This window comes from Mustela lutreola, chromosome 12 (genome assembly GCF_030435805.1).
Source record: "Mustela lutreola isolate mMusLut2 chromosome 12, mMusLut2.pri, whole genome shotgun sequence".
NCBI classification, from domain to species: Eukaryota; Metazoa; Chordata; class Mammalia; order Carnivora; family Mustelidae; genus Mustela; species Mustela lutreola.
This window is the reverse complement of record NC_081301.1, coordinates 70,015,421-70,033,944: the sequence shown is the minus strand read 5'-3', so window position 1 is coordinate 70,033,944 and position 18,524 is coordinate 70,015,421. Positions and strand designations below refer to the sequence as shown.

The window sequence follows — 18,524 nt, the reverse complement described above, 5'->3', positions numbered from 1 at the left end:
ATGGGAAGGTGGTGGGGAGGCACACGGGGAAATGTCACTAGGTTCATCTAAAGAGCTTACTTCACATACCTCATTTTTCTGGTGCCTAGTAAGCAAACAAACAATTTTAGTTTAATGGACATATGACCTTATCTTAACTATTTTGAATAAAAAATTCCTAGAGGGGGCTATAAGTATAAAAAAAAAAAGTATGACAATAATCCCTCAAAATGTACTTTATTATTTTTATCTACAATTTCCCCGTACCCTATAAGGTCCTCAACAGCACTGAAAACAATGACAACAGCGTGATGAGGATGGTTCGATTACCAGTTCAGGTTCTTGCTTGTCTTGATTCTCGACCCCATTGATTGAAATGTCATCAACAGCCAAGAGGAGTTTTGAGACAGCTGCTCTGTGTTTTCCATTCTCCTGACACCTTAACTTTTGACGAAAATAGTCACCGTCCAACCAGAGGTTTGCTTGTTTCCTAGAGCATTTAAATAACATCATCAAAATACAGCTTTTCCAGAAAGATGAAAGACACACACAAATGACTCTGTCCTACAGACTACCTATTGCTACTGGAGACTAAGAAAAATCCTACTTCCCATCATTTTCCAGACCCAAGTGTCCCCTGAGGAATTACCAAAGTTCTCTGTCTACTTACATCACCAAAAATTGTTGCTGTGGTCCAATCACTGAGCCGGGTCTGCAGATTCTGACCCAAGCAATAGTTTCAGCTGCTGTCATCCTGTAATGCTTCATGATGTAGCAGGCTATTAGAGTGCCTGTTCGTCCAAGGCCAGCTAGAAAAAGAAACAAACCAAAGGGACCTGGTCTCATGTACTCCAGAATTGTGTTGGGCAGGTACAATTTTTTAGAAGGCTTCCCATGATTCTGCTTCCCTCAACAGCGGTTCTCAAGTTTGGATACACATAGTAATTACCTGAAGGGTATTAAAAAACACTGGGTCTCACCTCCAGAATTCTGATTTAATTGGTATGTGATATAGCCTGGACATGGAGATTGCTAACATCCCCCAGATAGTTCTATGTAGTCAACAGTGAAAATCACTTTTTCCAAGTGATGATTCTCAATGAGTACAGTTTTCTACTCTGAGTTTTCTGTTAATGGTACCACCATCTTTCCAAATGCATGAGCTTAAACTTTTACACTTCTTCCCTCATCCAGCAGTTTTTTCTACTCTACTTTTATTCCCATTTTCACATGGATTTTTTACCTCTATTTCTGTTTGTCCACCTTTACTCTCATCTAGACTATATCATTACCTCCTGTGATGGTTAATTTTGTATGTCAGCCTGGCAGGTGTATTTGGAAGAGACTGACATTTAGATCTGTGAATAAGCAGATGACCCTCCATAATGTGGGTGGGCCTCATCCAATCAAGTTGATGGTCTGAAGAGAATACAAAGACTGGCTTCCCCAAGCTAGAGAGAATTCTCCAATAGCCTGCCTTCAGATTTAAGCTGCAACCTCGGCTCTCCTGGGTCTCTAGCCTGCCAACTCACACGACAGATTTTGTACTTGTCAGTCTCCATATTCACATGAACTAATTATTTATAATACACCTCTTTCTTTATATATACAGCCCATTGGTTCTAATTTCTCTGGAAAACCCTCACTTAAGACAGATTTTGGTACTTGCAAAATGCTGTGCTACTGTAACATATGTAAAAATGGGAAGGAGCTCTGGAGTCGGAACTGTAAAAGTCTGGAAGTTTTAAGGCACAATGTTGGAAAAAACTTAAGACCACACTGAAGGGGCTGTTGGTAGAAATATGGGTGTTAATGGTGATTCTGGTTCTGATTGAGATGGGAATGAGGAATATGTTACTGGAAACCTTGTTAGAAAGTGTGTGTTGGGGGATAGGGGAAACCTGACTAAATTGTTTTAGTGCTTTATGTAAGGTATAACTTGTGAATGACAACCTTGGATATTTAGAAAAGGAGATTTATAAGCAAACTATTTTTTTTTTTAAAGATTTTATTTATTTATTTAACAGACTGCGATCACAAGAAGGCAGAGAAGCAGGCAGAGAAAGAGGAGGAAGCAGGCTCCCTGCTGAGCAGAGAGCCCGATGTGGGGCTCGATCCCAGGACCCTGAGATCATGACCTGAGCCGAAGGCAGAGGCTTAACCCACTGAGCCACCCAGGCACTCCTATAAGCAAACTGTTGAAGTACAGCCTGGTTTCTCCTTAAGTAAAACGTGAGAGGAGACAGATGAACTGAATAAAAAGTTGTTAAGAAAAACAGAAACTAAACATTTAGGAAATTCTAGGCCTATTCATATTGCAAATAGTGAGAAAGTATGTTCTGGAGAGAACACCAAGGGAATGGTCTATGACCCATTCCATAAAGTGATTACCTATGGATCTGATCAGCCATCTCAGAAGAAGCCAAAAACAGTGCTGGGATTGATTATACCAAGCAGGCACACTGCCGGTCTGAATTAAAGGAGATACACACAGGATGAAATAAAGGAAGGCTTTCAAGTTTCTGGAATTCTAACAGAACTAACAGAAATCTCTTACTGAAAACATGCCTCATCCTTGAAGAAAAGGGAAGCATAGCCCCAAGGGACCAACAAGGCTGTCACTGCCAATATAAGCCTGGGGGCAAGGCTGGGTTTCAAAGGGTAGGGCCGGATCCATGGTCAGTGGGTCAGGCTGTTCCTGCCCACCACCTCAGGAGCACCGCCACTACCCACGGGGCCTGCGTTACAGGGAAGGAACCAGAACATTATGTCTCGGCCTTAAGATCTAACAGCATTTGCCTTGCCAGGTTTTGGACTTGCTTGGGACCTGTCAGACCTTTCTTCCTGATTTCTCTACCTGATTTCTCTTTGCCTACCCTACCGGTGTCCCACTATTGTATTTTAGATGTACTTAAATTGTCAGGTTCCACAGGGTACGCTAGGGAAGAATTCACTGCCAAATGTCTATTGGGGGGTGCAGAACCACCCTGAATGAGGGTGAGAATAACCTCAACTGCTTATTATAATTTTAAAAATGAAATAACCAGTGTTGGATTTTAATTATTTATTTTTTAAAATTGTGGTAAAGTACGCATGACATAAAGTTTACCACTTTAACATTTTTGTTCATGCATTATTTTCCCGGTTTTTTTCTGTTTCCTATTAGCTCACTGCATTTTTAAGTCAGCTGTTTTAAATTCTTTGTTCAATAATTCAAAGATCTCAGTTTCTTTATGGTCAGTATCTGAAGATCATTTTAACCATTTTTTTAAAAGATTTTATTTATTTATTTGACAGATAGAGATCACAATTAGGCAGAGAGGCAGGCAGAGAGAGAGAGAGAGGAAGGGAAGCAGGCTCCCTGCTGAGCAGAGACCCCCCCCGCCACGGGGCTTGATCCCAGGACCTTGGGATCATGACCTGAGCTGAAGGCAGAGGCTTTAACCCACTGAGCCACCCAGGCGCCCCTTTTTAAACCATTTTTAAGTGTACATTTCAGTGGTATTAACCAGCTCACTGCTGTGCAACCATTACTACCATGGCCTCTTTGTACTTGAGACAAATGTGTATTCCCTTGTTGGGGGGCAGTGTTCTAAGGTGTCTGTTATTTCTAGTTGATTTACCGTGTTGTTCAAATCCTCGATTTCTTTACTGATCCTCTTATCTGGTTGCTTTTTTCCATTATTAAATGGGGGAGAAGTTAAATAAACCCTAGTACACCACACAATGTCTTCATACACAATCATTTATTCAGTAAACACTTATTAAGTGCCAAGGCACTGCTTTATAGCTGCTGAAAACATAGGAACTTGTTAGACTATAAGCCCCACAAAGAAAGGCTCTCAGAGTCTGCTCTTCTCACTGACATATTCTAGAACATATCAAACAAAAGGCACTGAATAGGTATTTAAGGGATAAATGAATGTATGTCTCTTTTTTTAAAAGATTTTGTTCACTTAGAGAAACAGTGCATGCATGGGGACATCAAGAGAGAAAGAGGGAGAGAATCTCAAGCAGATTCCCTGCAAAGCACGAGACTGACATGGGACTTGATCTCATGACCCTGAGATCATAACCTGAGCCAAAACTAAGAGTTGGACAATTAACCGATTGAGCCACCCAGGCACCTCTAAATGAATGCATTTCAGTGTGATAAGGTTTTGTAGGGTTACCAATGAATATAATTTAGATTATACTTTTCACATGAAATTAGGGTTTTAAAAGCATTCTGTATATGCACAGCTTTTTAATGTCAGTCGTACCTCAAAGTGGTTTTAAGAAAAAAGCAACTTACTTAAAGTACAAGAAGGGCAGCTTCATGTATCCTGGCTTATAATCTAAATGGGGCTGGTGTGTTTCTAAACATACACACATGCACCATTCTTTAACCAACCCTCGAAACATACCTTTACAATGCACTGCAATGGCACCCTCTGCATTTTCACAAATATCCAGAAATTCTTTGACAATGGCATCAGTAGGGGTGCTACCATCCGCAAAGAAAAGATCATAGTGATCGAAACCAGCATTTGTAAAGCGTTTGGCATCATACATCCTTTTATTCAGACGAATAATGGTAGTAACGTTGTGATTCTTAAAATATGAAATATAAGCCTCAGGAGAATGTTGGTGGTAACCTACATAAAGAAATTCACCAGATGCTGTCAAATGCAGAAAGAAAACAACAGATAACCATTTTACTTATAATTGGGTGGAAAGAATATCTGGACTAGGGATTGAATACCAATTTCATTATAACTGGCAAAACACTAATTTAAGAAGTTAAAAGCCAGGCAGAATGATGTACTAAAGTTACCAAGTTTATTTAAATAGTTAAGACAGACAAGCATGGTTTAACTCTTTGGCTTCTTCCAAAGGAAAATACAGGATGGATACTTCTTACAATAACAAAATTATACTAGGTTCCCTATTTTCACATACCGCTTTCAAGTCTGGTTCTTGAATGAGGTCCACAGAAGGCAATAAATCGGTCTGGTATTATCCAATTTAAATCTCCATTTTCTGCTTTCTGCAAAGGGAATATCAGTACAATTCATTTTTAGACTTAATCTCCTGTCCACATCCCTTCTCAATACTGACTGTCTGAAGGACTTCAAACCCATTTTTTTTTTAGCACAAAACTGTATATAAATGACCAGGAGACAAGAAAGTTAAAATTAAGCCTGCTATGAGTATTCCCAGGGAACAGTAAGTTAACTTCTCCTCGTCCTAATCGCTTTTCTTAAGATAGCATTTCTTTGGGATAGTCAGCTTTGGAAAATAGAGCTGACTGCTGCTACCTAAAATATAACTACATATTTTGGTTATTTTGTCCACATAAATTCTCATGTGGTTACTTCTACTTAATAAGAAAGCATTTTTTTTTTTTTTTTTTTTTACTATGAGTGAATCCAGAAGCTTCTCTATTTTCCTTGAATGACTGTCTTCCAATATGAGCAATCTTGACTCCTTCAACGAAATTCTTGATTTCTCCATATTTACACTTTACTCATAGAGAGACACACTTCCATCATTTTGTTAGCTATTTAGTAAGAGAAATTTGCACTAACCCCACCAGGAAATTTGAAACTATAAGTACAGTGAGATTACAGTATATCCCAAGAAAAAGACACAAATATAAACTGAAATTTAAAACACTTTACTTACTTTTATTAAGTTCTTTCAACTAGGTTTCCATAACAATTATTATAAGATAAATATAGCTAAACTTTAACAATAATAGAAATGGATACACAAAGATTTAAGCAGGAAAGGGAAGATACTTGATAGTGGAAAAGGAGAGAACTAGCAATAAGGGGTGCCTGGGTGGCTCAGTGGGTTAAGCCTCTTTCTCCGGCTCAGGTCATGGTCTCAGGGCCCAGGGATTGAGCCCCACATTGGGCTCTCTGCTCAGCAGGGAGCCTGTTCTCCCCCCACCCCATTCTCTGCCTGCCTCTCTGCCTACTTGTGATCTCTGTCTGTCAAATAAATAAATAAAATCTTTAAAAAAAAAAAAAACTAGCAATAAAAACACGATCAATTAGCTTTACAATTGGGGTATACATATGTGCACTCAAGAACAAGGAAGAAATAAACTGGGAGTTGCCTGAGTATTTATAAGCCAGTCAGGTAATCCAAATCCAATTTACTTAATTATCAGTGAGGGGAATTAATGAGCCCATGTTCCACACTAAAAAGGCCTAAGCAGGAATGAGAATGGGCCCAGATATTTCAATTTTGAAATGAAACCAGAAATTTGGAGTTTTTAATGAGAAACTGTGATTAGATTTCATTGAATTTGCAGACATCACAGATTGTATGTAAGATGCACCCTGAATTCAGAGAAGTTAAAATGGGGAAAAAATGGGCATCATGGAATCAAAGAAAGACAGGAATCCAAAATTTTTAAATATACCAGAGACTGAACAAAACGACCCAAGGTCTGTAGCTACGTAAACAGTTCCCTGGGTCTCAATGCAGTTTCACTGAAAGTAAACAGCTTTTGTCGGCAACCTTGCTATTCCCCACAACACTGCAATTTCTGCATTAGTGAGAGGGAGACTAATTAGCACCTATATTACTCCTAAGTAACATAAAGACACCACTCTGCTCCACTGAAGGATACCAACTGGCAGTCTAACTAGTTTTACTTGCCTAAAAGGAGAAAGTATTTTTTATTTTAAATGTTTAATTTTATGAGAATAAGCACAAAAATAATGGTATTAAGTTATATTTACTAGTTTAAGATGCAAATTACATATATATTTTACTTCAGATATGTACTCCCATTCCAGAGAAGATATGGTTGGGCTGAATGAATCAATCCTGAGCTATGCTTTATTTTTTTTTTAAAGATATTATTTAGGGCGCCTGGGTGGCTCAGTTGGTTGGACGACTGCCTTCAGCTCAGGTCATGATCCTGGAGTCCCGGGATAGAGTCCCACATCGGGCTCCCAGCTCCATGGGGAGTCTGCTTCTCCCTCTGACCTCCTCGCTCAAGTTCTCTCTCACTGTCTCTCTCTCAAATAAATAAATAAAATCTTAAAAAAAAAAAGATTTTATTTATTTATTGGACAGAGAGAGATCACAAGTAGGCAGAGAGGCAGGCAGAGAGAGGAGGAAGCAGGCTCCCCGCCGAGCAGAAAGCCCGATGCGGGACTCGATCCCAGGATCCTGAGATCATGACCTGAGCCGAAGGCAGAGGCTTTAACCCACTGAGCCACCCAGGCACCCCTGAGCTATGCTTTAGATCTTTGTATATCACAGTAGTGACTAATTGTAACTATTAAAACAATTCGGTTATACCTAACAGTTTAAAATAATAGTTACTCTAGAAATCGATTGTGAAAGGGCAGTTTTCCGAGGATTCCAGATACTGCTGCATAGAGTGCTATCTGTGGAATCACTCGGTTATGAGTGAGAAAGTCTGCTCAAGGTAACCACAGTAGCATAAAGAAACAAGATTCCATGAGGACTCATGCTAAAGAGACCTTCAGCAAAGCATCTTACTATCTATTTAAAGGGCAGAATGGTAGAACCAAACTACTTATTCTTAAAAAAAAAAAAAAAAAAATACACTACATTTAAAAATGTAGAGGACATCTATTGCTTTGCTTTCCTAGACTTTATTCTCTCTCTTTTTGTTTGGGTGGTTTGATAGGGCTGATCCCAGCACTCTACTCCAACTACCAAGATGGCCCACCTACCAACCACCCTCATCAGAAACACAGTCTGGTTTAGGGCTGGGGACACGACCTAGGCAGGCCAATGAGGAACTTGTGGGTCCTTTCTGATGACTTTGCCGAGAGAATAAATCAAAACTGCTGGTCACCATTTTTATCACTACTGGGCAGCTTTAGCCTAATTTAAAATACTGGAGTACATTAATCAGGTCATGCATGAAGTTATACCTGCTCCTAGATGTTTTATTTATGTAAGTCAATAAATTTTCCTTTTTTAGTTAAGCCATTTCTATTTACTTTCTGTAACTTGCAACCAATACTGTCTTGACTTCATATCAATAAAAGATGATAAAAATATTTTTTCCAGAGGTAATTAGATATATAATGACTACTCATCTCATCAGATCCTATGTTAAGGGTTTTATGATTTTCTCATTTAATCACTATATGACAATCATCAACACTAAAAAAAAGAAAATTGAAGGAAAATGCCTATAAGCACATTCATGCAACTCTGAAAAGATGCATCAAATGCAGAAATCACCATTAAGAACTGGAACTACTGAACTAGGGGTAAGAGGATAAAGACCTGAATTTTTTTTTTTTTTTAATTCTATACACATCTAAATCATTCACTTCTTTAAAAAACAAGAATATTACCTCTGTAAGTAAAACATGAATAAAGGAGCAATATCCTTGAAAACTTACTTCATAGTGTTCATATTCATCAAGGTTAAATGAGTTGAAATTAAGGAAGTCATACTGCATTGCCTAAAATCCAAAGGAAAGCTTTTAATAAAGATGTAAATAAGAAAACAATTTTCAATACAATTTCCTAATTAAAATTTCAGGAGGTACCCCAAAAGAGCATTATTATATTTAGATTTTGTTCCACTTACTAGTTTTCAAAGAAGGTAGATTATGTGTTTTAAATGCTTCCATTATCTGGAAAATTAGTTATAACAATATTTATTTTAATGAGATTTGATTTTTAAAAATTTTCCTTCATCAATCATCCTATCCATGCAGAGCTAAATAAAAGAAGTTTTCAAAGTAATGCTACTAAACTTATTAGCTCAATACCACTCAGCCTTCAAATCTAATGCCCAAGCAATGATCCCTAAATAAATAAAAAAGGAGAAAACTGTAGGTCAGCCTATTCTAAGTAAATCCCACCGCTTCATAAACATTTTCACTTTCAAATTCCTTTGAATTTGAATTAAAAGATTTAACGTTCTTGATACTACTCAAAATTCAAAATTTTGAAAAAAATTCTTCTTTCAATAAGAAGAAAAACCATAAAATTTCTGTTCTGTGGCCTCACTCTGAATTGCAGCGGGCAGATCACGTAAGCAAAATAAGCAGAGTATCTAGTTTCTGACACAAAAACCAGCTGGTGGCCCCTGAGAAGTGTTCCCTGGTTGATGATCTCCTTGCCAAGCAGTATATAATCAAGAATTTTTAATTGAAGTACAGTTGACTTACAATGTTTTATTAGTTTCAGGTGTCCAACATAATTATTTGACAACTCTGGGTATTACCCAGTGCTCACCACAGTAAATGTAGTCACCATCGGTCACCATACAACGTTATTATATACTACTATTGACTACATTTTCTTCATTGTACTTTTCATCTTTCTGTATAAGCAAGAATTGTCAATCAGCAAAGTATTCTTGGTTCATAAGGGGGTGACTCTAAAAACTCAACTTTCAAAATTTAAACTACGGAAATATGAATGAAAAACAGGCTACAATACCAAACAAAAAGCCCCTGTTTTTAAAAATAGTTATTTAAATTCTAAGACCATGATGAATTATATTTCTTTGAATTCAAAATACTCAATATATGTCATGCTATTTGAACTACAGATGTTCCTAACAGAATGATACAAGAAAATGTAATTTGTAGGCAATCTCTATTCATAAGGAGAGCCTATTAAAAGCTGCATTAAAATTAAGTTTTAATTATATTTATAAATGTTTTATATATGCAGTAATATTCCAAATCAGCCACCAACAAAAAAATGTTTAAATTGAAAATCAGAAGCCATCAAATAAAATTACATATAGACAGAAAAACAAACTTGGCCTATAGTTCCTGCTAATTAATTAGACTTTGGATGTAGTATCTGATTAAAAAAAAAAAAACAAACTAAGCTGAGAAATAATGGAAACTGCTATAGAATGTTAGAGTAGACCATTTCCAAGGCTAAGTTTTTCACCTCTCCTTTTAAAGGAGAGAAGGGAGCCCTAGGATCAGGACAGTTAGGCCTGCCTACATTAGCAATTCCCAGGGGCCCATCCGGCAGGAACTATAACTGCAACCGGAAGGGGTTCGTTTCCATTTTTGCTGTCCCTCCATCTCTTGAGCACTCCCTCTGAACATTACTTGCCTAATCTGAGGCCTGATGGAACTGCCTCAAAGCCTATGGTAATGAACCCAACCAGCTCCATTTATCACTGGACTCAAACCCCCCCCAAAAATTAAGTTCCATACCTTGTTGCCTAAGATAGGGAAAAAAAGGTATACTAATTAATCTCTGAATTTGTTTACTGCTTCGTTCTCAAAATTCTCAGAAAGCCACCATGTTTCATTAATAAGAAAGTAAACCCAGGTTTCTTTTGCCTCTGAAAATACAAGTCACATAAAACTTGAGAGATGTTGTTGAAGGCCTATTTGATCCATGAGCAACCGATTTGCAATTCTCATTTCCTGTGCTGCCCTGACAATTCAAGACATACACCTGAGGGAGTGAGTGTTATAACCACAGTCTGCTGTGTCACAGAACTCCAGGGGACCCCATTCATTTATTTTTTTTATTTTTTTTTTTTAAAGATTTTATTTATTTATTTGACAGAGAGAAATCACAAGTAGATGGAGAGGCAGGCAGAGAGAGAGAGGGAAGCAGGCTCTCCGCTGAGCAGAGAGCCCGATGCGGGACTCGATCCCAGGACTCTGAGATCATGACCTGAGCCGAAGGCAGCGGCTTAACCCACTGAGCCACCCAGGCGCCCGACCCCATTCATTTAGAATATGATATGAAAGGTGTCCCTCAGAGTCAAGAACAGCAGGCAGCCCTGGTTATAAAACACAGGAGTTATTTTTAAATAGCTTTGACAAAGCAGTGGTGACCTACTTAGTCTTATATAAAACCTAGTAACAAACTAATGGGCTATACAAATTCTTCTGTTGAACTAAAAATTGAATGCTTGAAGATACAAAAATGAAGTGTTTGTATCAGTTACTGTGTTCTAGAAATGTCCGTTGTAATTAGGACTGGTGGTTATCAGACACATAAAATACACAAATCAGAGAGAACTTGGAAACCAGTAATCTATTTATTTGTTTTTCTCTGAAATCACAACACACTCAAAGCAAGTCTGGATTTAGCACCTAATTACGTAACTATCTCTTACTGTGCTCTGTTGTTCAAGTGGCTTTTCTCCCAACTCATTCAGAGAAACACTCAGATTCAGAAAAACTTTTCTGGTTTGGCATCATTCTAACATTAGTGGGGAAATGAGATATCTCTGACATCATACACATCTTGGAAGATCTTTGTAGAAGGCCTAGCCCTCCTAGGGGCTATAGTTTTCAACTCAACACTGGGCACATCCTACAAATCACTTACCTTCTTTACTGCATGAAAACAGTCGAGAAGTGTAATGTAGAAATTGCAACTTCCATAGGCAGCATCTCTGAAATCCCAAAAGTATTGAAATACATAGCTCAGTTAATTTAATTTTCTGTATTACACTTGCATCAAGACAGCTGACTAGAATTCAAAATCAAACCACAAACTCAGGACCAGGCTCAAAATATATATATATAAAATCTATCTATCTATCTTGCTTTTTGGTTAGTTAAGTCAAGGACAAGTCACTGTTACAAATTTCACTGCAGTTTCCATATATTCCAGTAGAAACTGTTTTATAGATGTGGATTAATAATGACAACTTTCCAAATTTCAAATGATCTCCCAAGATAATTTCTGGCCTTAACAGCTAGTCTTCTGAAGTTTCTCCTTGAATTCTAATCAGTAGTATGTTCCCCTCTCCACAAAAGGGCAAAGCATTGCAATTTTTCTTCAAACTGGAAAATACCATATTAAACTGTTACCAGGAAAGACTTCTTTTTGATTCTGTATTTACACATACATGCATGCCAAGTGTAAGTAGGTATTGTAGGTATACATTCATCCATGTAGAGAAAACATATTAGGAAATCAAGGTAATGAACTACTAGATGTGAGTTAAAAAGCAGTCTGATCCTAATAATACATTATATGTTTATTAAAAAATGAAAAATTATTTTAAAAAATGCAAATTCAAAAACCACACAACAAAGCAGTCTGCTCTTCTCATTATGTTTTCAGTCTTTAACAAGTTAAATGAATAACTTCTTTCTGATTCTTAGAAGATCAAGGCACCAAGAAAACCACAGGAACTATGGGGTCAACCACCTTTGGTACTCCTGCGCAAGTGTTTAAATTAGTTTAAAGACAACTCCGCCCAATACCGCATCAACAGCTATCTGTAATCTTACCACAAATCTCTTAACGTCAGTTAAGAATTTGTCCAGAAAAATAAGGCCATCCTCTACTCCCACTTGCTTCTCCTTTCCAGCTATCCTGAGCCATTATAAAGTGAAAATGTTTGGAATTAGGCAAGATAAAAATTAATAGAATTGTGATCATTCTAGAAATGCCAAATTGTGACTCTCTGAATGGTCCTTAATTGTTCCCTTGGTGGAACCAGCCTGCGACTGAAGCCATCATTATTAATTGCCTGCCTTGGTTTTATTTTAATAATATAATATTACTTATCTGAAAAATTAAACAACACATTTAAAATTTTCAAGTTACACAAACCTTTAGAATACACACTTTCACAGCAACATGAATAAGGAGGAAAAGGACATCCTTTTTACTTAAAATAGTTTTACTGTCTGAATTGGTTAGAATTAAGGAGGTAAGTTATAGGTTAGCTTACACAGGATGGCACACAAAGTCTTAAAACATGCCACTTTTTCCTATAAGCTTCTGAATTTAAAAAGCTGCTCTTCTAAAAACTAGAAAAGCTCTCTATGCAGCTTAGAAAATGATTTTACCAATTGTTTATTGGCAGTATTCAGAAAGGAGAAAAACAAAATGACCCACAGTAGTTCTCAGTGTTGTCTCTGGCCAAGTGGCATAAGCATCACCCAATTTTGTTAGAAATACAAATTCCCAGGCTCCACCCCAAGCCTACTAAGTCAGAAGTTATATGGGTGGGCCAGGTAATTTTTGTACTAATAGGTCCTCCAAATGTTTGTGATGTATGCTCAAGTTTAAGAAATACTGATCTATAGAATCAACACAAAACATACGTTTTGTAGGAATAACTTTTTTAAGGAATAAAGAACATTTTTAGAAAGAGAACCTATGGTAGGGAAATGAAGTAATTTAGCCTAAACCAAATCCAAAATTGTCAGTGGAGGTGCGCCTGTGGCTCGCTCAGTTAAGCCGCTGACTCTTGATGTCAGCTTAGGTCATGATCTCAGGGTTCTGAGACTGAGCCCTGTGTAAGGCTACTTGCTCTCAGTTTGGAGTCAGCTTGAGATTCTCTGCCTCTCCCTCTGTCCCTCCCCCTGCTTGTACAAATAAACATTTAAAAAAAAATAACAGTGGAAATACAGTGAACTCTCAAATTACATCCTAAGTTTTTACCACATTTTCTCAGTTACTTTTATTATCGTTGCCGTGTTGATTCAGTCTGTGATAACCTGAAATATTTATTCATCGCATATTTTTTGAGAACCTACAATGGGCCAAGCCCTGCTCTAATCAATGATGATTCCACAAGCTTTAATCTGGGCTCAGCTAAAGTTCTACCTCATGTATCATATTACCTGAATAGATAACAAAAATCTTTCTTTACTCATTCATGCTTATTTCTTAATACCTCCAACTTTAAACACACCCACACATCCTTCCTTCTACCCAAGCAATCAGGTTTCCTCAAAACAGCTGAACAGCAGTTATGAATCTGGATCTAAGGCTGCCAGGGGGGGACTTGTTACTAAGATAATTTAACAAACTTAGAAAATTGGGCAGCTGTGTGGCTAAGTCAGTTAAGTGTCTGCCTTCAGCTTGGGTCATGATCTCAGAGTCCTGGATTGAGTCCCACATTGGGCTCCCTGCTCAGTAGGGAGACCTGCTTCTCCCTCTGCCTGTAGGTTCCCCTGCTTGTGCTCTCTATCTCTCTCTGAAAAATAAAGAAAAGAAAAAGAAAAAGAAAAAGACAAAAACAAAACAAACTTGGAAAAGTAAAGGAGCAGGTGCCTGGCCGGCTTAGTCAGTGGAGTAGGTGACTCTTGGTCTTAAGGTTGTGCATTCAAGTACCAGGCTGGGTATGGAAATTACTTAAAAATAGAATCTTCTAAATAAATAAATATATAAGGCAGATGAGAATCAATGAAAAGATGGGGTGCCTGGGTGGCTCAGTGGGTCAGGGCCTCTGCCTTCGGCTCAGGTCATGATCTCAGGGTCCTGGGATGGAGCCCCGCATCAGGCTCTCTGCTCAGCGGGGAGCCTGCTTCCCCTCCTTTCTCTCTGCCTGCCTCTCTGCCTACTTGTGATCTCTGTCTGTCAAATAAAATAAAATAAAATAAAGAAGAATGAAAAGAGTATTGCTGAGAAACTGCAAAACAAGGTCAAATACTAGCTTTAAGAATAACAGTTTTTGCAGCAGCTTGTATGCATAATAGCCCAAAACTGCAAATAACACAAGAATCCATCAAAAGGACCAAGGGTAAATAAACTGATATGGGGGCACCTGGGTGGCTCAGTGGGTTAGGCCGCTGCCTTCAGCTCAGGTCATGATCTCAGGGTCTTGGGATGGAGTCCTACATTGGGCTTTCTGCTCAGCAGGGAGCCTGCTTCCCGCCCCCACCCCCCGCCTGCCTCTCCGTCTACTTATGATCTCTCTCTGTCAAATAAATAAATAAAATCTTAAAAAAAAAAAAACAACAACACTGTGATACATTCATAGAATGGAATGCTACAAAAGCAGTAAAAAAAAAAAAGGATGAACTACTGATACTTGCCATAACATCGATAAATCTCACAGGCATTATGTATTTAAAAAGCTAGGTCCCAACCCTCCGTAATCCTTACTGTATGACTCCATTCATATGAAGTTCAAAGGCAAGAAAAACTGATGTGATAGAAGTCACAGTAGTGATTACTTGGGGGATGGTTACTGACTAGAGAGGAGCTGAAGGGAATCCTTAGGAATGCTGGCAGTGTTCTGTACCTGGAACTAGATGGTAGTTACATACACATATGAAATTAGTAGATTTCTTTGAACTCTATTAAGATATACATTGGGGCGCCTGGGTGGCTCAGTGGGTTAAGCCTCTGCCTTCGGCTCAGGTCATGATCTCAGGGTCCTGGGATCAAATCCCACATCTGGCTCTCTGCTCAGCAGGGAGCCTGCTTCCCTCTCTCTCTCTCTCTCTCTCTGCCTGCCTCTCTGTCTACTTGTGATTTCTCTCTGTCAAATAAATAAATAAAATCTTTAAAAAAAAAAAAAGATATACATTAACTGAGGGGCACCTGGGTGGCTCAGTTAGTTAAGCTCATGATCCCTGGTTCCTAGGATCGAGCCCCACATCAGGACCCCTGCTCTCTGGGGGAATTTGCTTCTCCCTCTCCTGCCTACTGCTCCCCATGCTTGCATGCTCTCTGTCAAATAAATAAAATCTTAAAAAAAAAGAAAAAAAGAAAAAGATACACATTAAGAAAAAAACAAAAAATATATTCATATTTTATTCATAACTTCAATAAATGTTAGCTAAAGACAGGTACTATACTAGGTGTTTTATATGCAGGATGTTACTTAATCCTCATAACCCATTAGGGAGATCTTACTGTGATTCTCACTTATGGACTAGGAGACCAAAGTCTCACATTTGTAAAGAACCATAGAGATGTTAGTGGCAGAACCGAGGGTCAAACTCCCCTTGGTCTAACATCAATAATCAAGCTATAAAAACTACACAATACTATCTCCCAAGAAAACAGAAAGCAAAGGTCCCCTTCCCCCCCACCCTCAAAAATCAACTAAGAAGCAAAGGAGTATTACAGATGATACCAAAGAATGGTAGTGTATGTTCTTCCTAACAATAATAATCATAAGGTATCGAGAAAATACTGAACTATATTTCATACTATATTTTCATTTAGATGGTAGAGAAATATCAATATAATCCATTAAGAAGTCATATATAGGTACATACAAACATGTAAACTCAGTGGTTAAAGAATTATATGGAAGTTGAATTAAATCTAATTAAATATTGCTACGGAGCATAAAAAGTTTAACTACAAATGAATGCTATTCTTGTTAACAGCTATATTTATACTGTGCACTTAAAGAGTGGCAAGGATAAAAGACTATAATGAAATTTTTCAGAATATTATCATGCTTAAAAAATTATCAAAGCTTTATTAATTCTGATAGACCTACTTCCTAATTATAGTAAGTTCAACAGAACAGTAAAATGTGGTGAAGCACCAAATTTTTACATCCACATATGCTGATACTTTTGTAAAATGTAGTAAATATAAAATATGATAGTATTGCATTATTATATACCACAAAAGAACACAGTAACTTCTGTAAATAAAAAATACTTTCTATTTAATAAAAATACATAAATTTTTTTACTTTTTTATTTACAAGTGAAAATGAATTACTAGAAAAAATATAAGGGAAAAATCAAATACAAGCTCAAATTCTTCTAATATTTGATTCCACAGACATTAAAGTACTCTATTATTGTAAAAGTCTCTAAAATCTTACTTGCGATTCCTATACTTGTCACAGCTGGTAACAAAGCGTTCACACACTGACACTAATTCACAGGCCATACCTGGAGAACCAATACTTTAGATACATCAGATATCTGGCATTTGGCCTACAAAGATTCAAATTTTACAAACCTGAGATGTTTCTAGCTAAGTCCTGTTTTTTAGAGAATTAATAACTGTACTCCCAGGACCAGAAGTAACTAACTTCAATTCTCAGTGCCAAACTTCAGTAATTTTAAACACAGGTATGGCAAAAAGGCAACATTTATTCTGTTTTGGCCTTTGCATTTAAATTAATGCAAATTCTCCTTTACATCAACAGTGTTCCATGGATCCTTACTTGGATTATGTGAAATGTATGTGCTTGTTCTATTTCAGGACCTGAAAATAGAGGTCTTATAGAGGAATACCAATAGGAAGAACTCTACAACAAAATTAACACTGTATACCAATGTTCCTATGACTCATAGACCACAGATAAAAGCATTTCTTCTAAAGGAAGTATATGGTTGCTATAATAGCACAGGTTGAGAAAAAAAGTAGAGCACTCTCCAGTTTAGAAAATAATCTTCATCTCTTCCTACCCTCCTCAAATAACAGAAGACCTAACATAATCCTTGCACGAGAAAGAAAGATGGTAGTACTGGGTTCAAAGTAATTCTTTTAATTTGCTAAATCACTTAATATACAGTCTTCAGTGCAATATAAAGCTGAAACAGACATCTATTTCACGGAGTAAGTCCATGGACAGTCCTACACTTACTGAAGAAGATTCTGCCTAAAGGTCAATGGGACCCATCCCAAAGCTTGTCTAAAATGAAGTCAAATTCACAATTTTACATTTTTCAAAGCAAGGCCATCCCTTCAACATCAGGCATTCAAGGTATATGCAACAATACTAAAACTACTAACTTATGAGTAATAATGCAGTACTTAAAATTATCACAGTATGCAATCCGCAAAATTGTTTCACATGTTTGTCTCATGTTAAGTGCCATACAATATTTCAATTATGTAGCTAAGTCAAGGATTTTGAGAAACAGGTAGAGAAACTTTGAGAACTTAAAGAAAAACACAAGCTTTTTGAAAATATTTGCAACACAATCACCTGTTAAGTTTGAGATGAGGATGAGGCTACCACCTGCTTCTACACAGACACTACTTCTATACCACCTTGATGACAGAGACTTTCGGTTTTTCTAGTAGTGGTGCTTACTACACAAGCAACCTCACCCACTATCTCTGCTGGCGTATTGCTAGGACAAAGATGTTCCTTTATGCCACCAAAATTAACTCCTGCTTATCAGGAAAATTTATTTCTTAACTCTTCAGGGCCCATACTCCTCCTCAGTGGCAGCTCTGAGAACTGTAATCCCAGGAATGTCATCTGATTACAAAGTATAGTTTCATAAGTGGCAGAGGTTCTCACGCAGAAGTGATTCACTGCCACGAGGGACACCTGGCAATGTCTAGAGACATTCTGGCTTCCACAATTAATTTCGTGGAGGTGGAGGTGTTACTGGCAACTAGTAGGCAGAAGCCGGAGATGCTGTTAAACATCCTACAATACACAGGACAGCCCCCACAACAAAATGTCAATAGTGTCGCTGTTGAGCAACCTAGATCTATGGTATTATTTGCACCCACTCTAAAATGACTATTTGCCAGGTCTTCCCTCCCACCTCTTTCCGTTCCACCCCCCCCACCAAAAACAACTACACCAAGGCATTTCAAGATATTTCTGGCAAGGGCCTGATTGAATGAATCAGTCATGTCATTCTTATATTTACCTGAAAGGGATATAGGATGTATCTCCACACATTAATATTCTATATGCTTCTTCTGGAGCTCTCCCCAAATATATAACCTACATTTGAAAAGAGAAGAAAAAGGCAGTTTATTTCTAAAATGAAGATGCAGTGTTGTCACTGCAAAATTTTGCACGATTTCTCTCCAATTAACTGAGCCTGGTTCTCCAGCCTTCCCAAGGGTCCTGAGTACCAGGT

At 37.7% G+C, this 18,524-nt stretch overlaps 1 protein-coding gene across 18 annotated transcripts in view; it reads right to left on the bottom strand.

Annotated features, from left to right (window-relative positions):
- The window catches only part of CDC14B (cell division cycle 14B), a 105,294-nt gene that overhangs the window by 21,320 nt on the left and 65,450 nt on the right, over positions 1-18,524 (bottom strand). For all 18 annotated transcript variants that reach the window (XM_059143437.1, XM_059143432.1, XM_059143420.1 and 15 more), the window contains exons 5-11: positions 18,309-18,385; positions 11,296-11,362; positions 8,370-8,432; positions 4,921-5,008; positions 4,386-4,616; positions 650-788; positions 310-469 (exon numbers count right to left, since the gene is read on the bottom strand). In XM_059143437.1, coding sequence (XP_058999420.1) covers positions 310-469; positions 650-788; positions 4,386-4,616; positions 4,921-5,008; positions 8,370-8,432; positions 11,296-11,362; positions 18,309-18,385 — 825 coding nt within the window. The remainder of the gene's footprint in view (positions 1-309; positions 470-649; positions 789-4,385; positions 4,617-4,920; positions 5,009-8,369; positions 8,433-11,295; positions 11,363-18,308; positions 18,386-18,524) is intronic.